The 27,555-nt window shown below is 44.1% G+C and overlaps 1 protein-coding gene across 5 annotated transcripts in view; it reads left to right on the top strand.

Moving 5' to 3' along the window:
• Positions 1-27,555, top strand: part of RARB (retinoic acid receptor beta) — a 460,352-nt gene that overhangs the window by 295,405 nt on the left and 137,392 nt on the right. For all 5 annotated transcript variants that reach the window (XM_082460769.1, XM_082460771.1, XM_082460773.1 and 2 more), the window contains exon 2: positions 17,521-17,669. In XM_082460769.1, the coding sequence (XP_082316895.1) occupies positions 17,521-17,669 (149 nt within the window). The remainder of the gene's footprint in view (positions 1-17,520; positions 17,670-27,555) is intronic.

The raw sequence follows: 27,555 nt of genomic DNA, 5'->3' as shown, positions 1-27,555 counted from the left end.
CTTATTATTTACAGATGTATGCACTTTAAACGGGCTCATGTGAAACAGATGTTTCTCGAAAGGTAACCGAGAGCTAGTGATCTAAACCCTCCTTTAGTGGGTATCAAGTGAGTATTCTGGCCCATTACTTGCAGGGTTGTTGCTATTATTTTGAATTGCAGTGTCCGGTATGGGGAGGAGAATTCAGTCCGTCCTCTGGAGGAACAAACAAAAACACAACGACCCAATAAGCAGACATCTGCGTCTCAAAAGAGAGCGTGTGCAGGTGACAGGCAGGTGGGCTCAGGTGGATATGAATCAGTTTTATAAGCAATTTGAAGAAAAAAAGACCCATTGCGTTATAGGAGACTTTTTAATTTGTTAAGAGCCGTATTCTGTTATATCTTAATCATCACAGTCTTTGAATTCATAGCTGAGCAACTATCATGCTCCTTTTTATCCAGAATGTCTTAGTTAATTTTTTTTTTTTTTTTTTTGGCCACGCCTGCAGGATCTTAGTTCCCCGACCAGGGAACCCAGGGCCCCAGTAGTAGAGAGCCAAGTCCTAACCACTGGACTGCCAGGGAATTCCCTAGTTACTTATTTTTAGATGGAATTACTCCATTGCTCTTGTAACTGGCAGGAAAGCATGCAGACCTTGGACCGTGAATGTGATGTCAAATTACTGTCTCCCAGGTTCTAAAAGAGTCAGGGTGGGCTCTTTCCACAGGTTCTTCATGGCTCCAGATAAATCATCTTCAATTAATGATAACTGTAGAATTAATTTCAGTTATGTATTGCTATGGAACAGAGCAACCCAAAACTTAGTGGCTTAAAACACAATTTATTATTCACTTTGAAGTTTCTTTCTCACCTGGGATCTTTCACGTGGGTGCAGTCAGATGGTTCCGGGGCTGAACTCCTCGTAGGGCCAGACGAGGCCGATGTTCACCGTGGCTCCTGCGTTCCATGTCCAGTTCCTCGGTTGAGGTTTCTGGAGCAGCTGGAGGCTGTGTGGACCTCTTTCTCTCCACGGCCTCCTCTTGTGACATGGGCTTCCTTACAGGATGGTGGTCCCTGAGCTCTTCACATGGCTTCCCCCAGAATGAGCATTCCAAGAGACCCAGATGGAAGCTGCAAGGCCTCTTAGGATCTAGTCCCGTGTGTAACGGTGTTATTTTTGCCACATCCTTTTGATCAAAAAGCAATCCCAGTAGCAGCCCAGGTTGAAGGGGAAGGGCCTACACAATGGTGTGGCTCCCTGGAGGTGTGGGTCACTGGGCAAGCCATCTTTGGAAACCAGCTACATGCTAACTAGAAATACACGCACACCTCTTTTTTGATACAAGGTAACATGGCCTAATCAATTCACAGTGCCATAAACTGGGTGGCATGTGTCAGCGAACGCATTTCAATACTTACTCAGAATGTCAGGGAGCAATAATCATCACCCCTCAAAGTCCACAGGGAGATTTCTTGTCTATGAATTGTCAGGAGTTCTCTAAACAACAACAACAAAAAACTGGAGCAAAAAGATGGCTGAAATGATGTCATTTTGCACGTTGAGAGCTGGAAACCATCACAAGTGAAAAATAAAATGGGACATGAAATATTAAGTGGCATATCAGGTTTATTGCATATATGACCATGAGAGTGCTTTTTATTTTGTCTTATGGAGCTCTAAAAAAAATCCATGTAATGGATTAAAGGTATTAAAACTCCCATATTCTCCCTGGCTCTAGGCCAGGGAACAGGGCATGATAAATAATCCCAATAGACGGAATATGTAGGAAGGAATTTTAAAATGTATTTACGATAGACATATTGACCTCCCTAACTAATAAAAATGTGTACATGAGGTTAGTTTTGAGGGAAATGTGCAGACCTTACACATTTATAGTGTATATAAATACTGTATACACTGTAGTGCTTAGCATTCTTAAACTATTTCCCTCATCTCTGTAACAGATGGCTATCATATTCTGTCTTTACCCTAGAAGCAAAGAAGAGCATGGATTTTATAGTACATGTGCAGTTACTCTAAGAAGGAATAGTTTTAATTTCCTTTATCTTAAAGCAGGGGCAGGAAACTGAGCCATATCTGGTCTGCAGCCTGTTTTTGTAAATAAAGTTTTATTGGAACATGCAACGCCCACTCGTTTATGTCTTGTCTGTCGCTGCTCCTCCTACCGCAGCAGAGTTGAGTGGCTGTGACAGAGGCCATATGGCTCACAAAGCCTAAAATATTTACTGTCTAGTCCTTTACAGAAAGAGTTTACTGATCTTGTCTTAAAACGTTAAAAAATCAGTAGGACGGCTTCAAATAGAAATGAGTGCTTTGTTTCTCGGTTATAATAATGTAGGTGGATTCAGGAGGCCAGTTCTGGATCAAGCTGTTTCCGAACTCTGTGACCTTGGCCAAATCCTTTAACTTCTCTGAGCTTCAGTTTCCTCCTATAAATAATGGAGAGTAAAAATTGGATAATGATAATAATCCCTGCTCTTCTTCACACTTTTGCCCTGAGGGAGCAAGTGAGGGAATGGGACCAAAACACACCTGGAATCCTCCACCACCAGGTAATGTGTGCTGTTGGCAGATCTGCTGAACTGGCTGAAACGGTCATCATGTGTTTGATAATGCGTAGGATAACTATGCAAGGATTTCTATGCAGATTTCATTCTTTCACTCATTTTTCAACCAACATTTATTAAGCACCTGCTGTGTACTTTTACGCACTGAGTATTTAAAGGCAAGTCAGCCGAAGCCTTTGTGTGCTCGTGACATGCCCGGTCACGGCAGCCTCGGGCACCATCGGATCCCAGCCTCCAGCTGGGACCATCTTTACTGTCTGGTATTTTTAGCTGTCAGTTTGTGTGGGCGAAGAATGGTGTCTTCTAACTTCTTTTTAACCCAGCATTTAGCACGGTGTCTGGCCTTGCCAGGTGCTCAATAAATACATGTCAGCAGTTGGATGTTGCTGGCTGATAATCCTGGCCCCGTCCACCCGGCTCCCCATTGGTCCATGAAGAGGTTTGCGACTTTGGGTTCCAGCAGCTGTGGAAGGCTCCCAAAGGGGAGATCGCCGTGGGAAGGAGGAGTTTCAAGAAGCTGTTTCTGAGGGGTCTGTGCACATGGATTGGGGATGGGCCACGAGGAGAGAGCTGTGGTGGTCCTTTGGGTGATGCGCAGAGGCGGGGAGGGACGCGACAGCTGAGGGGGAGTGTGCGGGAGCAGAGCTGACACAAAGGGCTCTGCTCACATTCGCTGGTGGGGGAATCGTATCAGGAGGGACAAGTGTTTTGAGAGGGAAAATGGAAGCAAAGGTCAGCAAATCAAGACTTGAGACTGCTGCTTAGGAGGAAGATGGGAGGTGAATCGTGTCGAGATTCGTCAGCACAGGCACGGCCCCTGATCCTGTGATGGTGGCAACTCTGCTTGTGCCGCCTGTGCGACAGGCATTGGGCCCAGTGCTTCACAGTGATTCATCATTTAATGCTCACGATGATCCAGTGCCGGATAGGCTGTCTTTTTGTACAAGGCGAAATGGAGACTCAGAGACACTAAGTAACTCGCCCAGAGCCACACAGCTAGTAGGTAGGAGAGTTAGGATTTGAACCCAGGCAGGCAGGCCCCAGAGTTCACACTTCCAAACACATGCTTCAGCTTGTCTTTAAAGATGGGACGTTCCCTGAAGGAAGGAATATCCAAAAAGACCTGAGCCTCGGGGCCTGCTCACAGGTGGTAGAAATGTCTTTGAATTATTTTTTCAAGTTTTCCTTAGCAATTTCTTTTCTTAAATTTTTTATCTTTAAACAGCTTTATTGAGATTTAATTTATATATCATTCAGTTCACCCTTATAAAGCGTACAATTCAGTGGATTTTAGTATGTTCACAGAGTTGTGCGACCACTACCACTATCTAATTTCAGAACACTTTCATCCCCCAAAATAGAAACTTGTAATGGTGAATTTTATGTATCAACTTGCCTGGGCCGCGGGGTGCCCGGATATTTGGTCAAACATTATCCTGAGTGTTTCTGTGAGGGTGTGTTATTTTGTTTTGTCTGTTTGTTTGTTTGTTATTTTATTGGAGTATAGTTGATTTACAATGTTGTGTTCGTTTCAGGTGTACAGCAAAGTGAATCAGTTATTCATGTACATCTATCCACTCTTTTTTAGGCTCTTTTCCCATTTAGGTATTACAGAGTATTGAATATAGTTCCCTGTGCTGTACAGTAGGCCTTTGTTGGTTATCTATTTTATATATAGTCGTGTGGGTGTGTTCATCCCAAGCTCCTGATTTATCCCTCCCACCAGCGTTTCACCCTTTGGTAACCATCAGTTTGTTTAGCAATTTCTTTTTTAAGAACTAAAATGAAAGCACTTTGACACCGTCATTCTTCTCACATCAAGAAATAGTGAGAAATCACTGTTACGAAGGAAGAAAAAAAATCAACCGTGTTAGAGCGTTTCTGTCTATAACCTGAACAATTCCATGTAGAAAATTAAGAATCTTTTAAACTAAAATATCCCCAGTGGGTCCTTTGGAGCTGGTGTGTGAAGCTCATCTCCAGACTAACACAGTCGTCATGTTAGTCCACTAGAAGGTTCTGTGGGGATGCTTCTGGTTGCCCCCCAGACCCTGGTCCTCTTGGGAGGGAGTGATCCAGGTCTTCCTGAGGCGTCCCAACCCTGCAGACGGGGACAGAAGAGCCAGCGCACAGCTTCGGGTTGCGTTCTTGTGCCAGATACATTCTGGTTGAGGGAGTATAAGTGGCCCACTGGTGAAAGCTGGAGAAGCAGCCCGGGGAGGGGGGCCCGAGCCCTCCTCTCGCCGCCCAGCAGAGCCCCGAAGCTGGCGGTGGGGCGGGCCACATGTGGCCTGAGTTACCTGCGCCTGACAGCGTGGAGTTACACGCCCTTGGACCGCCGCCAGAGGCCCTTGGAACCTGGTCTGAGCTGCTACCACCCGGCCCGCTGGGGGCTGGTTTCTCGGCAGGGAAGGTGCGGGAGGGGTTCGTGGGCGCGGGATGTGTGCCTCCTCATTCCTGTGTTTGCCTCTGGGGACTTTCCTACTTTATTGCTTTGACTGGAAAGAAGAAAGGGCATTCTTTCTGTCCCTTTAGCTTCTTTCCTTTTTAGTTTTCCAGTTTTACTTTTGCTCCTTATGCCAGGATGACTGCATGGGTCTGCTTGACGTGGTCTGTATTTTCTCAGACTTGCTGCCAGGGACTCTACCAGCCTATTGCCAAAGAAGTTGTGCAGGATCACAAGACAGGATGTCATCCCCGGGGTCACACCCATTCTCTTGAGCCCAAGACCACTTGCGTGCCAATTCCTGCTTATCTGCTCCCCTCTGGATGGCCTCGAGCCAGTTCCCTCACCAGCCTCTGCCTCCAGTTTCTTGCCTGGAAGTATTTTTTAGAGGTACTAAGACGAGCTCTCTCTCATAGGGCTGTTATGGGGGTCAAATGAATTAATATATGTCAAATGCTTAGAACAGAATGGGGGTAGCAGCTAGCCCACGGTAGATGCCCCGTGATTGTCACTGTTAATACTGTTGTCGTATTCTTCTTTTTTTTTCAATTAATTAATTTATTTATTTATTTTTGGCTGCGTTGGGTCTTCGTTGCTGCACGCGGGCTTTCTCTAGTTGCGGCGAGCGGGGCTTACTCTTCATTGTGGTGCGTGGGCTTCTCATTGCGGTAGCTTCTTTTGTTGGCGGAGCATGGGCTCTGGGCACGCGGGCTCAGTTGTTGTGGCTCGTGGACTCTAGAGCTCAGGCTCAGTAGTTGTGGCTCACGGGCTTAGTTGCTCCGCGGCATGTGGGATCTTCCCGGACCAGAGCTCGAACCCGTGTCCCCTGCACTGGCAGGCAGGTTCTTAACCACTGTGCCGCCAGGGAAGTCCCTGTTGTATTGTTTTTCTTTGACTTTAAAGAATTTCCCATCATCTTCTAAGGCATTAGTCACATCAAGATATGGCTCGCCCACCTGTTCCCAAATACTCAAACAATCCTCGAATATAGAGTTGTGTCGTTTACAATGTGTAAACCCTGCAGTGTGGTACACACACTTGTCATCTCCATTTCTCAGGTTAGGAAACTGAGACTCAGGAAGGTGAAGTGACCGTAGTAAGAGGCAGCATCAGGCACTGAGCTCCCGCCTCTGTCTCCCGTGCTCCAAGAAGTTTTTTTTTTTGTCCTAAAGTCTTCCCACAAGTAGTCTCCTTACCCTAGAGCAGGGTTTTTCAGCCTCAGCACTATTTCTAATTTGGGCCAGACACTTGTTCATCATTGTTGTCTGGGGAGGGGGAGGGAGCTGTCCTGTGCACTGTGGGATGTTTTCTGTTTGTTTTTGATTAATTTTTATTGGTGTATAGTTGATTTACAGTGTTGTTAGTTTCAGGTGTACAGCAAAATGAATCAGTTTTACATACATATATATCTGTTCTTTACCATATTCTTTTCCATTATGGTTTATTACAGGATATTGAATATAGTTCCCTGTGCTGTACAGGACAACCTTGTTTATTTTATATTATTTTGTTTTATTTTTTAATTTTTATTGGCGTACAGTTGATTTACAATGTGTGGTAGTTTCAGGTGTACAGCAAAATGATCAGTTATACATATAACCATTCTTTTTTTTTCCATTTTTAAAGTCTTTATTGAATTTGTTACAATATTGCTTCTGTTTCATGTTTTGGTTTTTTGGCCCGAGGCGAGGCACGTGGGATCTTAGCTCCCCGACCAGGGATCGAACCCACACCCCCTGCATGGGAAGGCGAAGTCTTAACCACTGGACCACCAGGGAAGTCCCCATATATCCATTCTTTTTTAGATTCTTTTCCCATAAAGGTCATTATAGAGTACTGAGTAGAGTTCCCTGTGCCATTCAGTAGGTCCTTATTAATTATCTGTTTTATATATAGTGGTGTGTATATGTCAATCCCAGTCTCCCAGTTTATCCCTCCGGGCCTTTCCCCCTCGGTAACCATAAGTTTGTTTTCTACATCTGTGACTCTGTCTCTCTGTTTTGTAAATAGGTTCATTTGTACCATTTTTTTAGATTTCACATGCATATCATACAAAATTTCTCTTTCTCTGTCTAACTTACTTCACTCAGTATGACAATCTCTAGGTCCATCCATATTGCTGCAAATGGCAGAATTTCATTCTTTTTTATGGCTGAGTAGTATTGCATTGTATATATGTACCACATCTTCTTTATCTATTCATCTGTTGATGGACATTTAGGTTGCTTCCATGTCCTGTCTACTGCGAATAGTGCTGCAGTGAACATTGGGGTACACTGTGGGATGTTTAGTAGCATCGTTGGCCTCTACCCACTAAATGCCAGTAGTCGCCCCCAGTTATGACAGCCAGAATCTCTCCAGACATTGCCAGATGTCTCTTGGGGGGCAAAATCAGTGTTGGTTAAGAGCCACTGTCCAAGATTAAGGAAGGTGGAAGGGAAATGTGGGAGGATGGGGGGGCCTGGGTTGACCATCACTTATGAAACATCGTGTGCCAGGCAAGTTGCAAACAATGTCTCTCGTTCACCAACAGGAATTCTAGGAGCGTCTACATTGTCCTAGGAGACACTAGGACTCAGAGAAGGAACAAAAACTCTGTGGTCACTAACTTAGTAAGTGTCAGAAGAGGGATTCAAATCCAGGTCCATCTGGAGCAAAGCCCATGCCGTCCCATCACTTCCTCACACAGTTTTCTGCAGGTTCAGGGCATTTTAGTTCTTTTTAGGAACAAAGGAAACTCACACGATGAGGATTAAATTGGTTTCAGAGCTTTTTGAGGCCACTAGTGTGAGTGTCTACCTGTAAAATATCAACCAAATAAAACAAAAAACACTTCTTTGCAGCAAAGTATAACCGAGTAAGTAGAACATTACTTTGTTGCGAAAGAGGTTACATTCTGGTGTCTTTACCCGTGAACCTTCTCAGATCTCAGAAGAATGGCAAAAATTCCCATGTGACAAAGAGTAATTTCATCATCATCTTTTAAAAATATCCCACCCCAGTATCCCCCCTGTTTTCTGTAAGGGCTGGTACCAATGTGATTTTCAAATATATTTACAGTATGTGAGCAAAGAATTGTGTATCTCAGATGATAAACATTTTAGTGCTCCTGTTTTAATCCACTATGGGTGCAGGAAATTTGAACAGATAATAGAATGCCATTTGTTAGAGCAATAATTGCTTTTTAAGAATTATGGAAATCCTGATTGGAAGTGGAATATGGGACTGAATCATTTGGTGTGGAGATAAGCTCTTCAGGGACCTCGGTATTGCGATGTAATGAGCTTCATCTACACGCGACTCCTGAGGCGGGTTACAGCATTTGTTCAGTTAACGCCTTCCATTTCGGATGCCTCTCAGTTCACATCATTAATAAGTAGTTAGATGTGTCGGCCCGTTAAGTGATTTTAAGGGAGAATTTATTTGAACCTGTCATAAGCTATCTTAGTATGTCCTAGAAAATCGTGATCTAAAGCATCGTCTGTTACAAACGTCACCTAAAACAATCTGTGACATAATTTTCGACCATGTTCCTTGGAGCAAGAAAGCATATTATAAAAATGAAATGTAGGTGTGGACGTGTCATAGTCCCTTAGGAAAATATGACAGCACTTCCTATGGTAAAAGTCGGTCTCAGGAAGGATTTCTGCTGCCGGCCGAGAGCCCAGACAGGTGTAGCTGCAATACAGAGTGATTAGCGGGTCCTCAGCCTCCCTGTCTCTCTTTTTAAGGCCCAAACTATCTTGTCAAATTTAACCGTGTCTTGAATCAAATCAGTGTTTGGAAAATTATAACCGTGAATTAAAAGAAAGGGAGGTACACAATCCCGCAGTTCTCAAATATGAGTAAATAGGCCCGACCGGACCACACCAGTGATTTACTTCCTAAGGAGGTGGAAGATGCGAAGTTAAAAAGCTGTGGGTTTGAGTGAAGTAAGAGTAATATCTATTCAGCCATTTAAATCTCTTTTGTAATAAAATAGACCACTAATAAGAAAGAGCCCGCTGTATAGCACAGGGAACTCCACTTCGCTGGTACAGTGGAAACTGACACAACATTGTAAAACAACGCCACCCCAGTTGATAAATAAATAAATAAATAAATAAATAAATCTCTTTCGTAAAGGCTGCGAGTAGTGTGTTGTTTAAATTTCCCGGTTCTAAGGTGCGGGGTTCCCCGGCCCTGCTGTCCTCTTCGGTTCTGGGGAAGAGTCAGTGAGCTCACGGTGTCAGTACTAAGCCTTTGGCGCAGTCCTGGGCACTTAGTAAGTGCTCAGTGAATGGTAGGTGCTGTTGGTTCAGCTCTTCCGGTGCAACTCTGACCCCTTCTGCCAACTAAAATCCACTGCCGAAATTCCGTGGGAGCGGACGCAGGCTTCTGGGGAGCGTAAACACCACGCAGCCTGGAGCTCTTAAGGTATTACGTGCTCAACAAGGAGTGCATTTAATGAGGACCTGAGCAAAGGGGGAGCCGACAGAGTCAACGGTGCCAGATTGACTCAGCAGATTGGGGTTCCGGGGAGGTTAGGAGGGCAACAAGACATTTTTATGTCAAGGTGTTTCGAATGTTGCTAGTGTGCCTGGGAATTATCTGGGGATTTTGTTAAGATGCCTGTTGGGATTCGGCAGGCATTTCTGGGGTTGTGGAGGGTGGTGGAGGGGAGTGGGGGCCTGCGTTTGACCCGGTTCCCAGGTGGTGCTGATGGTGCGAGCCCGGGACCGCACTTTGGAAAGCAAGGCTTTCTTGAAGGACTTAAAAAGCAAAGTCTTCCCGGCCCTTCTTTTGTCCCCTGCCTGTCCTCAGCACCTGTTGCATGTGTGGTCAGAATAGCAGGGATTCTCATAACCCGGCCCCAGCCCTCGGCCAGGATCCCGGGTGACCCGGGCAAACACACACTCCTTCAGGGTCACGGGCAGGTTACTGAGTCAAGACTGCCAGAGCCCGCCACGCCGTTTTCCTCCCCTCCCCTCCCCCAGACCCGGGACTAATCTTGGAGCTTCTCAGTAATAACAAAGCCAGCAGCAGAGTGAGTCAAGACCATTTCAAAGCAGAGTTTTTCTTGTTTGGCAATTACCTAATTTCAAAATGCGATTCACAGATTTGCAAAATCCCCTGTGTGTGGAAACAAACCGCTTCTCCTGAAAGATGATTAAAAGCAAGATTCCCCCCCCCCCCCCCCCGGCCCCAAACATACACACATTCACTGGAGGCGACTGGAAAATTAAATGAGCGGCAGTACGGAGGTCCCCCGTCCCACGCTCACGGTTGGAGGCATGTAAATGATATTTCAATAAAGGTCCACGTGCGCGCGCGCGCATGCGCACACGCCCGCAGCGGAGAATCTGGTTCTAATTACTTGTACTTTGGTTGAACTTTGGCGTTTCCTTTGACTTTCTCCCTAATGTATGAGAGCTGTGGGCCTTGCGATCCTGCAGTGAATCCACAGAAAAAGGGGGGAAAAAAATCCAGACCGGCTCTCCTCCGTGCCAACAAAAATGAAACCCAACTAAATGTTGTGACCAAATGCAACACTTTGCTAGTCTCCGTTAATTAGCTGAAATTACTCCCTCCCACCGGGTCCCGGAGCTCAGGGCTCAAAATTCCCCCGGGGCCGTGCAGGAAATGCCTTTTGCTTTACAACTCCTTTTTCTTTTAAGGCTCAGCTACCCAGAGAGTGCATTAAAATACTGTCTTAATCATCGAAAGTTCTGGCGAAAAGGCAGGGCTTTCATTATGCCGGATGCCTGCCTGCCCGCCTCGAAAATCCTGAAGTCTGTCAGCATGGCTTAGCCCGCCATAAATTAGTTCTCACAAAGAAAAACATAGTATACTGAGCCTTCTCTTAAAAATGTTATCTGCTACTTAATCTAACCTTTAGAAAAATGCCAAGCATGTTAGGAATTGTGAAGGGCGCTATTGTTAGAGGCTTTCCGTGTGTTTAAATGACACTCAGGTGTGTTGTAACAACAAGGACATTTATACTGTGTTTTCTCAGGTGAGTTAATTTGCAAGTGCCAAGTCGTCTTAACAGGCAACAGCATTATTATTATTGTTATTATTATTATTTTGCTTTTATTTTGGGAGTGAATTAAACCCCCAGAGTTGTGGCAGTGTTTAAGAAGGCTGTGTCACTTGGGAGTGCCCGTATTCTACTTTTGTGCGGCGTCTCGGTAGGTGGAGAGTTCGTTTGGTTTGTTTTTGTTTTGTCTGCAAACAGCCTCCGAGTTTATAGAGTCCTTCAGAGCAGTGCTTCTCAAAGTGCCAGCTGCGGCCCGGGCCAGTTGCTCTGCGGCCCACCGCCAGTACTCGAGGAGATAGGGCAGCCGTGAGAGCAAATGCTTAGAAACTTGTACAGAAACTTGGCAGAGGAATTTTACGTCTAAAAGGTCCTTTTTTTCCCTCCTTAAGTTGTACCTTGTGTTTTGAGCATCTTTTTCCTAATTCCTTTTTTCTGGAGATTCATTTTGTGTGTCTTTTTTTCCCCTAGGGATTTGTTTTTATTGATTTTATCGATCTATGAGGGGAAAAAAAAAAAAAGGTCCTTTACCATAGATAGTCTGAAAACCACTAATTTAAAGCAAATGGCTTCCTCCCTACCCCCGGAATTCTGCTGCAGGTTGCTGGTCTGGACCACACTTTGAGGAGCATTCGTTTAAAGGCAAACAAGACCTGTAATGAATTTTTCGGCAAGGAAGGTGATTCTAGCTTTGGGTGCCCTAATGACAGCCACCTTTGAGTTGCGGGGTTGGAGAGGTTTAAAATATGGGCTGGAAGCTTCTGTCAGTGCAGGTTTTGGATCGCTGTCTCCTTTGGCCAGTGGGCAGCCCAGAGAAGCCCCCTCAGCACTTCTGGTGCTGACTCTCCTCTGGGCAGGGACCCATGGAGCCAAACATCCATCTCGCCCGAGCAACAGAAGCTCCTGTCTTGGCCATTCCCTGACAAACGAGGCAGCGCATCTGGTTAGCAGTTTGGATGCCACCTTGGAGGCTGCTGCTTGTTGGGGATGCAGTCACTAAACAAAGCTCAGTAAGACAATAAGTAAGCAAAGAAATAAATAAAAGCAGGAGGCAAAAAGCAGATCTGAATTAGTCCTCAAAGACTGCTTTTCCCTGAACTGAAATCACGACAGGATGGCTGGAGTGCGGTTGTTTTCTTAAATGACACAAACCTCTTTTCCCCCCTGGGAAGTCTAAAAACTGCTTTTTTGGCCTGCCTGAGATCGCTGAATGAGCTAATACAGGACACGTTGTCTGCTGGGCCTGCAGGGTTTTTGAGCAAAAAAGTCATCATTCCATATAGACTGATTGTGCTTGCCTGGAAGAAGGCACAAAATGTTTGACGTCTCTCAAGGGCATTTGATGAATCTAACTCTCATTTAAAGGGACTAATAGATTATTGATTTAAGCAGGACGACAGCGAACAGATCAAAGGCAGGCGCTCTGTAGCTGTCTTAAATGCCAGAACTGACTCGTGAAGGGGGCCCTGGGCTATCCCCCCACCTTGTTTCCCACTGTCTTTGGGGCAGCAGTGACGGGGGGCACCAAAGGGCAAGAGGCGCACTAATAAACTTGGCCAAAGTATGTTTTTGCTACATTACCAAAAAGGCCAGAGGTTGCATTGAAGTTCAGATCTGCTTTTATACTGATGCCATATCCTGGTTGTAATCCTAGAACTTGCGTTGGCATGTTTGCTTAAAGCTAGCTTTGGCAATCTGACGGTACCACGGAGATTTTTCTTACTTGCTTTGCATTGTTCTCAGCGGGCCACACAGAGGAAAATGAAGGACCACTGATGATCTATTTTGAGGGGATATTTGAATATATATAGTCAACTAGTTAATGCTTTACCACCAATGGAAAAATTTTTCCAAAGATGATTATTTCTTGTCATATATAAGTCTTTTCTATTTATGTTTGTCTGGGATGCACACGTGGCATTTGTAGGATTCACGTTACAAACCACAATGGACGGAATCAATTCATCCTTCAAAACACAGCCTGGTCACCTCCTCTGGGAAGTCTCCCTTGATTTCTCTGAGCTGAATAAGGCTTATAGCCCTCTCTGTCATATCATATCATATCCGTGTTTCCCAAACTGCTGCAATTTGGATTCACCTGGGAATACTTTTTTAAAAACACTGATGCCTGGCTCCCACTCCCAGGCATTCTGCCATAATAGGTCTAAGATACAATCTAAGCATTAGGACGTTTAAAAGCTCCCCAGGTAGTTCTAACATACAGCCAAGTTTGAGAACCAGTGTATTATATTCTAATTGTTGGTTTACTCTCTATTAGGCCAAACTTGTCAAGGATAAGGGATTATACCATGTACCGTCCATAGCGTGTAACACACACTTGGTATGTTATAGTCAGGGAATTAAATGTTTGAACACACCGGGCTTCCCTGGTGGCGCAGTGGTTAAGAATCCGCCTGCCAATGCAGGGGACACGGGTTCGAGCCCTGGCCCGGGAAGATCCCACATGCCACGGAGCAGCTAAGCCCGTGTGCCACAGCTACTGAGCCTGCGCTCTAGAGCCCGCGAGCCACAACTACTGAGCCCTCGTGCCACAACTACTGAAGCCCACGCACCTAGAGCCCGTGCTCCGCCACAAGAGAAACCACCGCAATAAGAAGCCCACGCACCACAACGAAGAGTAGCCCCCGCTCGCTGCAACTAGAGAAAGCCCGCACACAGCAAGGAAGACCCAACACAGCCAAAATAAATAAATAAATAAATAAGTTTATGGGAAAAAAAAAAGATTTAACACACCAACATCCATTGTACAAATATGGGAAAGCACTACCAGTGAAATAACCACAGCCTTAATAAAAGTCCAGAGCCCTCGCTGTTGATTGCTTCCAAATAGAACATTTTCATCCCTACACCTGTTGAGGGGAAGTTTTCTGATTCACTCCTTGGTTATAAGTGACTCTCATCTATAGAAAAAGGCTTTCGATTCTGAGGTCTCCCCGCTTCCATGTGCTTTGCCTGAGTTTCTCGGGGATTAGATTGCCTGCAGTTCAGTTTCCTCTCTTTGGGAGGGGGAGAGGCTGGACCCCCTCAGTACATGGATTTGAAGCTGCATATTTATGGAAATTACCACCCACGTTTGAAATTCAGGGCATAGCTCTGACAGCTGAATACAGACCTAACAGAATTCTATTTACAACCTTCCTAGACAAGCCAGATTAGCTGTTCTACACGAGCCAGTAGAACATGAAAATACACTCTCCCTACATTGCACACAATGCGGGGTTGCTCCTCGTGGTGACAACACAGTTCGGTCCCTAGGGGGGAAGTAGAGGCACACAAATAAAACCAACCAGAAAGTTCTGGGAGGCGTTTAGGGGAGGACACTTATGTTGAAATTAGGAGCGTAAATTGACACAGCCTTTCTAGAACTCGCAACGTATTCTTAAATAGCCATAACTTTTGAACTAATAATTCCACTTCTGAGAACTTAGCCTAAGGAAATAGTCAGAGATGTGCTGAGATTAGCTACAAAGATATTCATCATAATGGAATGTTTTGCGGGAAAAATATTTATTGACAAGGAAACAAACTCATGACACAGTAAGTTAAACAAAGTCCCAAACAGAATCTACAGTATAATTCCACTTTTTAAGGTAAACAAACTGACCAAAAACATTTATACGCATAGTAAAATGTTTTGAAGGGTAGATGCCAAGATAACAGTAATTTTCTCTGAATGAAAGGATTGTGAGTAATTCTGCGTGTGTTTTCTTAGGCTTGTTTTTTTTTTTCAGGGCTCCAGAAGCATTTAATTTTTTAACATCTCTGAAATCAGGCTGTGTCTCACAAGCACTGACGGGTCATAATTTAATTGGCAGTACTTTTTTGTCTTTCTTAATGATACATAGAATAACATGCATTTTATAATCTATGGTGACTCAGGATCAGTGACACCCAGTAATGACAATAGTAACAGCAGTAGCGGCATCTTAGATTTTTTTATTGCAATATAGTTGATGTACAATATCATATAAGTTACAGGTGACATTATAGTGCTTTACAGTTTTTAAAGGTTATACTCCATTTATAGTTATTATAAAATATTGGCTCTATTCCCCGTGTTGTATCATTGTAGCTTATTTTATATTGTTTTCTTAGATTTTTAACAAAGAGTGATGTATTATTTTGTACTGCTTTCTTGTCGATGCCATTATGACTCATTTGCTTTCAGTGAAGCTGATTGGTTTAGGGGGAGGCATACTTTTGCTTTTGTAGCTTGATAGCTGATCTGATGAGCTCTCGTGACATCTTCGATGCCCACCTTCCTGTACAACCCTTGCCACAATTGTGCTGAGCTACCCAGTAACGACAGCGCTAGATTTATCTACTAGACCTGCCTAACTCTAATGAATTCATTCCAAGATTCTTCTGAATTATGACAGTACTATAATTATAGTTGATTCTATTCCAAAGGGATAATTAATTAATTTTAAAGGAAGCCCATGAGTATGTGAAAGCCACTTGGTTTCTAATTTTACCATTTAACAACTTAGAAGGGCACTTAGGGCTTGGAATGAAGACAAGTAAGGAAAAGGGGAAAAGCTCATGTATTAATTCAACAAATATTTATTGATTACCCACCTACTATGTGCCAGCGCCTCTTCTAGGCCTGGAACAGAGTTGTAAACAATTCATCTAAGTTCCTTGGTTTCACAAGTCCCATACTTGGGGGGGTAGCACAGGTAGAATATAAAATTGTACACAAACAGACTTTCTAAATTTAGACACTAGTTAGGGTATTATAGAAAATAAAATAAAATAAAATAAAATGAGATATAGTGACCAGGAGTGGGAAGGGGCCTTTTATTTAGAAAAGTCACCCGTGAGGAGGTGACATTAGCTCTAAGATCTAAGAGAGAAAAGGGACTAGACGTGTAAAGGTCTGAGAACTTCCAGGTAGGGAGAATGGTCAGCACGATACCTGTAAGTTGGTACGAGAGCTTGGCCTGTTCAAGAGATGGAACAGAAACCAAGCGTTTAGAAGTCAGTAAATGAGGAGAGTCATTGAATTCAGTGATGTTGCTGAAGGCCCACATCATGAAGAGCCTTGCTGGGCACAGCAAGACTGACTTTGCTCTCGTCGGTGACTGTTGGAGTGTGTGAGGGCTCTCGGCAGGCAAGGGAGACAGAGTGATTTTAACTTTGGAGCAGTTATCTGACTGTGCGTGTGCAGAGGGGACCCTAGGCCGGAAGCGTGGGCACCGGGAGACCAGTGCAGAAGCTTCTGCAGTAGCTGAGGTGAGAGATGCTGCCGGGTTGCTGGGCTGGCCTGGCAGCAAGACCTCAGACAAGGATGGATTAACAGTATGTGTAGGGGGCAGAGCTGACTTGCTGAAAGTTAGGCTATCGGACAATCCAGTGGGTAGAGTAGCTAATCTGGGAGATGGTGAACAGTGGGACAACTGGAAATTTTATACTCTGGGAAATATACTGTGTATTGTAAAGTGATTGGAGGTTGGAAGATTCTGGAACATTATTTGACCACTTTCCGCCCCTCCCTTCCCCACTCCCTCATCCTTTATGAGCAGTTTTGCCTGTAATAGGAACAGGGCCAGGTGTTGCTTTGACATGGAGCATAAATCTGGAGAGCAGGGATGGGAGAATACCTGGCTCTTAAGTTCTGTCAATTCCTATGCCTCGTGGATTTGGGGTGGTTAAATAATGAGATGGGGGATCGCGTGTTTGTAAGTCTAGAATGAAGAGCAGCGTCAGGCTGTGCCATCACTAATGTAATGCAGTGCTCTTCGAACATTAACTGTACGTTCAGTCACCTGGGGGTTTGGTTACGATGTAGATCTGGCTCCTTGGACCTGAGCTGGGGCCTGACACCGCGTTTTCTGACAAGCTCTGCCGTGGCGCTGACACTCCTGGTCCAAGGAGGACTCAGTAGCAGAGGTCTCGCCGCCGCTGCTGCTAGTGAAGCTCAGCTCTGGCCGCGTGCTGACGGCCCTTTCCGTGTCCTTGTTGAATGGCTGCTCTGGGCATTTTCTTCCTTTGTCCTGAGGAAGGTTCCTTTTGGTTAAGTGAGAGACAGGGTCAAGCAGGTCATCTCAGAGACTCTAATTGAGCTGGAAGCCAGGGGGAACAGGAGTCGAAAGAGCCCTGGGTGTGCAGTGAACATCTGACTTTGTGTCTTGGCTTTACCACTGCCCAGTTGGTCTTGGGCAAGTCACTGCACTCCTTGAGTTTCTGTTTCTCTTGAGGGTAAGATGGTGATAAAATCATCTCCGTCACGGTGCCACGGTGCTCTGCAAATGAGAGGGGCGTACGGGATTGCTTTGTAAACTGTCAATACCACGTTCGAGTCAGGATCGCCCTGCAGTGCCTACACTGGCAGCTCTTTTTGTGGGCCTATCCTTGCTACGTTATTGCTGAATTGGGGGCAGAGGCCTATGAACTCACTGGTGAAAAAGCAATGAACTGAAACACGCTTTCTCTTTTTTCCTCCCCCTTCCCGTCTCCACCGTAGCGATTGAAACGCAGAGCACCAGCTCCGAGGAACTGGTCCCGAGCCCTCCGTCTCCACTTCCTCCCCCTCGAGTGTACAAGCCCTGCTTCGTCTGCCAGGACAAGTCATCGGGGTACCACTATGGGGTCAGCGCCTGCGAGGGGTGTAAGGTGAGTGCCCAGCTCCAGGGCTGGGCTGCTTTGATGTCTTGTCACGTCACCTCCAGTCGGTGTGGTGCTCTGGGTTGTGTGTGATGGTTTCATTTCTTCCTCAGAGCTCACTAGTTAATTCAGAAACTTCTGCAAATGTCTGATGGGAGCCAAATGTTCTAGGGCCCTTACAATAACCCGCAACAGTTCTTTTCAGGTCGCGAGAGCCTTTGAAGGCGTCCTGAAAAGCATCCCCTATTTCTCTTTAGAACATGCCGTCTGGTGTCTTTGTAGTTTTATTTCATTTTTAAATATGACTGACAATCCCCTGAATCAACTTGCAGAGAATCCGAGGTTGAAATGGGGATTTATCTTCTGGCTGTTTCCTCAGCCCTGTGGCCTTTGAATTACAGTTTGATTTTCAGCCTGTGGGGACTTGCTACTGTGTGTGCGTGCGTCATAAATTCAGGGGAGCTGGATTTAAAATTCCAGCCTACAGAGTCACGGAGGCTGAACATGTGTCAGAGAGCCTATGTGGCTGCTTTGAATCAAGCTAGACAATCGTAATCGAGTCCAACAGGCTTAATTAAGTGAAAGAGCTTCTTATTTTTTTTAAAGAGAGAAAAGAAACAAAGAACGACTTCACAGGCAAATCCAACTCATCCACAGACAGTCTTTCAAAGGATCCGTGGCTGTCTTGAGCCAGCCCTTCCCTAGATACACGGCTTCTTTCTGTTCCCGCCGATGGCAGTTCAGGTGTGCTGTTTATGCATCAAAACTGCATGATGCATTGATGACTGCAGACACGTTGGAGCATTGCAGCCTCCTTCCCCGCCCCCAGCTGCTCCAAGGCATTTTGTATTTAGCTGAGCAGAGTTAGTACTTACTGCGTGCATGGGTCAGGAGCTAGTCTGTGACAAACCATCCTGAAAAGGAATGGCTTGAAACCACAGCCTTTTTATTTATTTATTTTTAACTTTTTAGTTTATATCGGAGTACAGCTGATTCACAACGTCGTGTTCGTTTCAGGTATACAGCGAAGTGGTTCAGTTATACGTATACACGCATCTATTCTTTCTCAGATTCTTTTCCCATTTAGGTGGTTACATCATATTGAGCAGAGTTCCCTGTGCTGTACAGGAGGTCCTTGTTGTTGAAACCACAACTGTTAATTTGGCTTACAACTCATGGGCCGGTGCTCTCGGCCAGGTTCCTCTGGGGGTTTCGTGCGGTCCTAGCCGTGCTCCACACGGACCGGGTCCGCTGCAGGTTAGCTGGTGGGCTCTGCTTCTGAGGGTGCTGCCGGTTGGTGGGGGACCTCTCATCCCGTTGGGCTGGCCCCAGTTATTTGCAGGCAGGGTTCCAAAAGAGAGAGTCGGGCTACACAGGTCCTCCGGAGGCTCGGAAGGGACACACTCGTGCTTCTGACACATTCCAAAGCAGGTCAGAAGGCCAGTCCGTACTCAACAGGTAAGAACATAAACTCAACTTCTCAGCAGGAGGAGCTGCGAAGTCACAAGATAAGAGGCGGGAGTACAGGGGGAGGACAGCTGGGGCCGTTTTTGCATTCGGTCTCGCTCACAGCACGTCTGATGGCCTGGGAACACAGAGTGGACCAGGACCTGGGACCCGGGACCCCAGCTGCCCCTCATACACAGCCTGGCACATCCTGGGTGCTGAAAGATACAGCTTGAAGAAACGCCTGAGTGTCAGCCCCTCAAAGAAATTATGCGAGGTTTCCTTCCTTTTCGAATCATTTGAATAAACATGAATTTGTTTACAGGGTGAGGCCGGTTTGGAGAAGTTCATTACAGCCTTAGGAATAGCTCTTCCTCCGGGGGTGTGTTGGTTTGACAGGAATGCCCCTTCTTCCAGTAGCCTCAGATATGGTGGTCAAGGAAGAGAACACGGCAACCAGTTGGCAGCTGGATAAAAAGCAAAGCGTCTGTGCATCTAATTACTGCTTTATTATTGGTAACCCCTCGCCGAACCTACTTAAATTTATCCTGAGATCTGGGAAGGTTTCAGCAGAATCCCGGTTCACTCCGTCCATTTGTTGTGCAATCTATAAATAAATCATTTTCTAGTGCTCATTTGGAAGTTAAATGAAACGACACTCCTTTATTTCAAAAAACTTTGTCATCTCATGACCAGAAACCTTAATGAGGGACGTTATAACTCAGTTTACCTGCTCCTTTTATGTCCTGGGAAAAGAAATTATCCAGCGTGTCTTCTCGTGCCAGATCCCAAGCCCTACCTACATATTAAGCAGTTTCACACTCTGTACAAACTGTTTTAATCACCTCTTAGTCAGCTAATTCCCTGACCTCTTGTTTTAATTTGGGATTCTGTCTCTTTTTAGGAAAAAACCCAACAAAAACAAAACCCAGAGCAGCACAAGCAACTTTGATGAACTTGGTAAAGCTGTTCAGAGTCCTATTGGGGTGTACCTTTTTAGTAAAGAACTATAAGCCCAATAAGGTCAGATGAGCTTGCCAACCAGTTGTCCGACTAAAGGGTTTTTGAACTATGGGTGGGTCTCTGAAAATGTGGACTGCCTTTCCCCCTGGTTGCTGAGGAAGACTGGTCTGCATTTTGACTTGCTGGGAAAACGTGACGAAATTCATAGAACTGAAAAACATGAGAAAGCAAAAGTATAATGTGACAGCCAAAGGAAAAAATATATAACTTAAAAAAAAATTAAATATAACTTTTGTTATCATTTTAAAAATTACCAACACAATGCAGAATTTATTACATAAAAAATAGAACATTAAAATAACTATAGTTCTACCCTGGGAGAAAAACCCCTGTTAAACCTGTTTTTCTATTAGTATGTGCATATTGTTATTTTTGGTGTTTTTTTACAAGGATAGAATTTTATGTTGTATACTGGTTTTAACTTTCTTTTTAAATTTAATAATCTTTCATGACCAAAGTTTAAACAACTGCGTAGTTTTTATGGCTATGCCATTAATGTTGTGGTTTATGGTTATATCATAATATATTTCATGAATCCCCTGTTGCACAATTGAAGTGTTCTCAGTGTTTCTCTACTATAAATAATGCTTTAATAAATAGCCTTTATGTTTATCTCTGATAATTTACTTAGGATAAATTAGTAGAAGTGGAATTTCTAAGTCAATGGCTGTACACTTTTAAGGCTTAAACAAATTTCCAAGATGCCCTCTAAAAGAGGTATATCAGTGTAAGCTCTGTTAGTCTGTAAAGAGTTAGTATTATTGAAGACTATCTGTTAGAACTCTCTCCCCGTGATTATGAGGTAACGAATCAAGAAAAAACTTCTCTTCGGGAATTCTGCCTATCTTTAGTTTTGTTGTTTATAATGGGCCCCAGGCATGATACCATTTTGGGCTACCAGCAGATACACCATGGGCCCCCAGTTGACCTATAAGGGCTGGCCCATCCTTTGGCTGGAGATCAAAGATCACTTCTCTGGGCTGGGAGCCCCTGCTGTAAAGTAGGATTCCCAAACAGAACCCAATTTACATCTTTAAAAAGGAGTATCCACAGTAGCTTCCGCCTGTCGTGACCAGAATGACCGTATTGACTATTGTTTGGGGAAGAGAACGTTCTGTCTCCCTAGGGACCAGGCGGCAGTATCGGCCTCAGAATTTAATGAGTGGGTTGTGGGCTACCTCTGGGAACGGCCAGTGGCTGCTGTGCTGACACAGCATCAACAGGGCATCATAACCACCAGCTGTACCATAGTGATGTCCTGTTAGGGGACTTCCAGCTGAACAGGACAAATGGCAAATTTTTATAGGGGACAAAGGGTACATAAAATGAACACGTGGTGTAGTTAGCCAAGACGGTTTAATGATATAAAGTAATAAAGCTGATTTTCAGGTGTCTTTAAGAAACAATCTCATTGCTCATAGCTAGAATTTATGCACAGTTTTGGCCTTTATCCTATTTACATTTCCATTTTTGTAGCTTTCAAAGAGTATGGAGTCTAGAGTGAGAATACCAGGATTTGAATCCTAGCTGGGCTACTTGCTAGTTTTGTGACCTTGAGCAAGCATCTTTCATTCTCTGTGTCGCTCTCTTTTCTCAATTGGAAAAATGGAGATAATAATACCGCCTACCATCCAATATTGTTGTGAGGATAAAATGAGTTACTATAGAGCATATACTTGGCACATAGTAAGTGGTATATCTGCTTAGTTATTGTTTGTACTGTCATGAACTTATAATTATTTTTGCACACAGTCATGTAACATTGGTTATAATCTCAGTATTCCTTCTTGTAATGTTCTTTCAGCAATTCCCTATTCCTTTGTACCCAAATCAACACTGCCTCTTTCCTTCAAGACTCAGGTTAAGACCCAGCCATTGTGTGGAACCTCCCCTGATTACCTAGTACAGGAGTTGTTACAAATTGATTCTGTAAAGAGCCAGACAGTAAATAGTTTAGGCTTCAAAGGCCGTACGGTTTCTGTTACAGCTACTCAACTCTGCCATCACTGCATGAAAGAAGCCATAGACAATATGTAAATAAATAGGCATGGCTATGTTCCAATACAACTTTATTTATAAAAACAAGCAGTGGACCATGTTTGGCCCTTGGGCCTAGTTTCCTGACCTCTGCAAAAGTACATGGTGATATGTCCTGTTTTTAGTTTCTAAAACTCAGAAGCTGATGGCCCAAAGCATTCATGTCAGAGGTGGCAGCAGCTGTTTCTGGTGGACTGTGGGCCTAGGACGGCTGCTCCCCATCCCTGCCTGCCCGGGCTCCATGGCAACAGCTTCAGGACCACTCTCCCTATCAGTTGTTCCTCCACCTCTCATTCCTGCTCAGCTCCCACCTCCTTATCATCCAAAGCCAGAAATTAGCAATTTCCTTATAAGTGAGCTACTTCCAGAAACACCTGGCACCTTACTTTGGAGAGGTTTGTGGGATGTATTTTATGATCTTCCATATCAGTTAGCTTTTCCTGCCTAACAAAAAGCTCTAATGCTTGTTGGCTTAAAACAAACGACACTTATTATTTGTTACAATTCTGCGCAGAGCTTCTTGTCTGGGCTGGCTTGGCTTGGGCCAGGCGGGCCTAGGATGGCCTCACACACATGACCGGGGCCTTGACAGGATGACTGGACCCTCTCTCCATGTTGCTGCTCCTCACCCGTGAACCTAGCCTGCGTTTGTTCACGTGGTGGTGGGCAGGTTCCCATCAGTAAGACAGGACAAGCACCAGTGTGCAAACCTCTGGTTGCATCGCATTTGCTAATGTCCCATTGGCCCAGCGTGGTTAAGCCTGGATTCAGTGGGTAGAGAAGCGAACACCACCTCTTATGGGGAAAAGTGGCAGAGTCACCCTGCAAAAGGGTGAGGATGCCAGAGCTGACATTTGATGACATACCTTCTTGTATCATGCCCTGGTTTTGTGCAGAATTCTCTTCCAAAAACTATATTCCAGGGCCGCAGTGCTGGGCGCCAGAGATACAGCAGTGGACGTGACAGACAGGTTCCTTCTGGAACAAGGGCAGAAGACAGGCAAACAATTTAGAGTTGGAAGAAAATGAATAGGATGGTCTGGTAAAGAATAACGGAGGGGGACGTGATTTGATAGGGAGTCAGGTGAGAGCTCATGGCTGCGAAGGAGCCGGCTGTGTAATGGGGTATTTTAGGTCAGAAACTGAACTTGGATTCTAGGGCCGTTTCTTCCCTTCTTTGTTGTGTCCATTAACTTCTCTGGGCTTCAACAAAGCTGTGAAACTAAAACAAATCCACAAGTTTGAACCCCGTCCTACGCCAAATGCAAACACTACAACAGTGAACCCAGTAAGTGCACTGATTTCTTGTTAGGAATAGCTTGTGTGGCGTGGGAGTCCCTGGCGTTTACAAGTCTGGGGTGAGTAGGGGGGGAGGAAAAAACTGCTCTTGTTGGATACCTTCTCTGTGCCAGGCATGGGGACATTTTATACTCATATTTCATTTAATTCTCACAACAGCCCTCCAGGGGGTTAGGCTTTATGACCACCATTTTAAACATGAGAAAACTGAGGTTCAGAGAGGTTAAGGAACTTGGCCAAGGTCACACAGCTGGATTTCAATCCTAGTCTGTTTGGAAAATTCCTCACTGCTTCAGCCACACTGAAGCAGTGGGTAGGAAGCAGTGGTGTGTTGTGTTCCAGTTTGGGGGTTTCATGGGGCAACAAATGAAAAACAAAAACAGGTGGGAGCGTACTTCAAAAGAGAAACAACCCTATCGTCTTGATCATTTCATAAAAGAAATGACATTTTACATCAATAAGTAAAAGAAGGAAGAGCTTGCAAGGCAGTCTTTCCCAAGGAGGGACGGTTAACACACGGGCTCCACCCATGGGCACACTCCCAAATGGTGCTGAGTCCTTGTTCTCTCCGCTTTGCCCTTGGTGGGTGGAAACTTCCCATCTCTGAGCCAGCGCCCAGCCCACGTGGGGAGCCCATGAGACACAGAGGGGTGCTTGATCGCGGTCACGCTGGTAGCCTGCTATTTAAAGCAGCCTTGAAGAGTGTAAACTCCACCGGCCCCCTCAATCCCTCAGGGCTCACTTCATCCATTTTCTTATCTGCCTTTGTTTTCCTTGCCTCTGAAGAAGGAGGCGCTCATCTCCAGGGCAGCATTCAGCTGCTGGGCTGGTTTGGGGTTTTTTTCCTGGCAGACAGCAAGTAGTATGCTCAGTACAAAGAGTTTTGCAATCAGGAAGATGGATGTCTGCACTTAATTTTAGAACTCCTATTAAATACTATAAACGTGCTTGGTGATTTTATTTGACCGAGGCCATTTAAGATGACATTGTTTTTTTGTTTTTAATCAGCATCCATAAACATGAACATTATGCTCTGTTTGGAGACCATTCTGGGCTCTGCCCGCCCTTCACAGTTGCTTCTGCTTAGGGGTTTGCTGCAAGATCCAGTCCCAAGAACAATATAACACACTAAAGACAATAACAAAAACGGGACAATGTCTGCATGCTGTAGTAGCTAAATTAAATTAAAGCTGAATTATGAAGCCTGCCATCAAGTTCATGATTTCAGTCCTTGATCCAAAAAGAGTAGGTCCCCTCATAGGCCCAAAGAACTGTCCTCCTTTATAAAACTGGCCAACAATGGAGAACTTATTTATTCTCTCATTGATCAGACATTTACTAAACACCTTCAATGAGACAGGCTCTAGGTACAGAAATTAAAGGTTTTTATGTATTTTGTTCCCAGTGTTGTGTCCCAATGTTTAGAAAGTACATAGAACAGTGCCTGTTAAATAATAGGTACATAGTAGAAAATTTACTGAATGAGAGGATGAGTGTACGTGCGGGCAAGGAGAAAACAGTGCATGTGCCGTGTGCTGTGACACTGGAAGTTGCAGGGCGTGACGGGTGCAGAGAAGGAGACTCGCATCCCTCTGACACTTCCAGGGAAGGCTTTACAGAAGAGGTGGTTTTATGGATGTGTGAGCATTTTCCAGATGAGGCAGGGGAGAGGAGCGTTCCAGGAAGAAATTAAAGACTAATCTGAAAACAAGGGAACTTGGGATCGTCCGTGAAGAATTGCACGGAAATGTGGAAACTTATCCCTTCTCTTAAGGTTGGTTTTGCGCAGCCCTGTGTAGGCATCTGGGGATCAGTGGGCATGAAAGTTGCTCAGAAGGGATCACTGCTGTGTTTCCTCAGAGCAGCCTTCTTTGGCACCCTCATTAGGTCCTTCTCTTTCACGTGTTCTGTTGTTCTCCTTTGTTGCACTCAACCCAGCTGTAATTAACTTACTTTTTAATTAATTTTTATTGGAGTATAGTTGATTTACAATGTTGTGTTAGTTTCTGCTGTTCAGCAAAGTGAATCAGTTATACATATACACGTATCTGCTCTTTTTTAGATTCTTTCCCCATAGAGGCCATTACAGAATACTGAGTAGAGTTCCCTGTGCTGTACAGTAGGTCCTTGTTAGTTATCTATTTTATACATCGTAGTGTGTATATGTCAGTCTCCCAATTTACCCCTCCCCTCCCTTGCTCCTTGGTGACCGTAAGTTTGTTTTCTACATCTCTGACTCTGTTTGTTTTGTAAATAAGTTCACTTGTATCATTTTTTTTAGGTTCCACATATAATCGATACCATATGATATTTGTCTTTTTCTGTCTGACTTACTTCACTCAGTATGACAATCTCTGGGTCCATCCATATCACTGCAAATGGCATTATTTCGTCCTTTTTTATGGCTGAGTCATGTGATTAACTTATTATTATGGAGCTGTTTGTTTGCTCCCAGCCTCCTCTGTCACACTGTAAACTGCAGGAAGACTGGGGCTGGTCTCTTGTCCGAGCTTTACTACCAATGCCTATCGTAGTGCTCTGTGCATAGTAGGGCCTGAATAAGTGTTTTTAATCATAAATTAGATCTAATTCTATAGTAATTAATATAGTAATAAATGACATGTAATAAATCAGATTTAATTCTATGGTAATGCACATAGTGGTATAATCTTATATATTCTATCTAATTATGTAATGAATTGCATCTAAATATATAGGGTTTGTGGTTATATATCCATGAACATTTTTATGAAATTTATAAACAGGACAAGGCCTTGGGTGGCCAAAATCCAGCTCATTTCCTTAGTAATTTCTGCTTTTCACCTCAAGGTTAGCCCTTCACTGCAAAAGATATGTTCTTTTTGATACCGTCTTTAAGCGAGCTCTTAAGGATTAGCAACTGGATCGATATACTCAGAAATACTGTGGGCTCTTAGTGCTTTAAAAAAAAATAAGAATCTCAACATCTAGAATCTACCTTCATATCCAGAAACATCAAGACAGCTGAAATGACAGTCTGGCTATTTCTAGATTTAGTTCCTACAGAAGGAGAAAACACTTCTGCTGCTGGACAAATGTTGTTCTAACTTGAGAAATCATTTTGGATTGAAAAAGCAGGAAAAATCTGTCTTTTTTTTCCTTCTGATATAGGAATAAACAGGAAGTGGAGGGTGAATTCTGAATTCTCCTGCAGTCCTATATTTTTTTTCCCATGTTGGCTGAGTGAGAATAGTTTATTTAATTTGGTGGCTTTACGTGGTTTATAAATTTTTTAACAGTTACAAGTTCATAAATGCTTGTTTAAATTACTTCGCCTGCTTGTTGTTTAAAAATATCTAGAACACTCTCATTTGCTGTTTGTTTTTTTTTAAACAAGCTTCAAGTCTGTAATTTTTGGTAAAGCTTTCTCCCTTTGTCAATACAGTAGAGAAACAAGCTCCGATATTCATAATTAACCTGTTGACTTGAAAATGGCTTCCTCCCAATGATGTCCCGAGTGTATGTTTCAAGGAGTTTTGGTCAATGAAAATAATTAGCAAAAAATCAACAATGTTTCTGACTTAAAGCAATCGTGGAGCCACCAGGGTTTGGGGGGTGCGGAAATAAGTTCCTTTTACAAAATTCCTGGAGACTATCATCTAAAAATGAATTGTGACAATGTATTACAATTTCACCCAACAAAAACAAGAATGTATTTTTGTCAGAGAAATAAAAGTATATGGTTTGGGGTTTCCTGAGAGTGATAGAAATTATGACAGAAAATCATTTCTGTTTAAATAGATTTTACACCATCCTAGGTTATGATTTAGTTACTTTGGGGAGATGAGTGTCTCCGCGTCTCCCTAATAAACCTTTTACTGGAGAGGTTAAATAGGGAGCTTTCAGTTCTATATTTCCTTCTCCTGGTTGAAGTCTTGGAAAGAAGTCGTGAGGAGTGGAATCACCTGGCAAGGGCACTCCTGTTTTGTTTTTTAATTTAATTTTTATTTTATATTGGGGTATAGTTGATTTACAATGTTGTGTTAGTTTCAGGGGTACAGCAAAGTCATTCAGTTACACATATACATGTATCTATTCTTTTTCAGATTCT

Source organism: Balaenoptera physalus (genome assembly GCF_965194825.1).
Source record: "Balaenoptera physalus genome assembly, chromosome: 4".
Taxonomy (NCBI): Eukaryota; Metazoa; Chordata; class Mammalia; order Artiodactyla; family Balaenopteridae; genus Balaenoptera; species Balaenoptera physalus.
The sequence above is the reverse complement of the archived record's forward strand: the minus strand, read 5'-3'. Positions and strand labels throughout refer to the sequence as shown.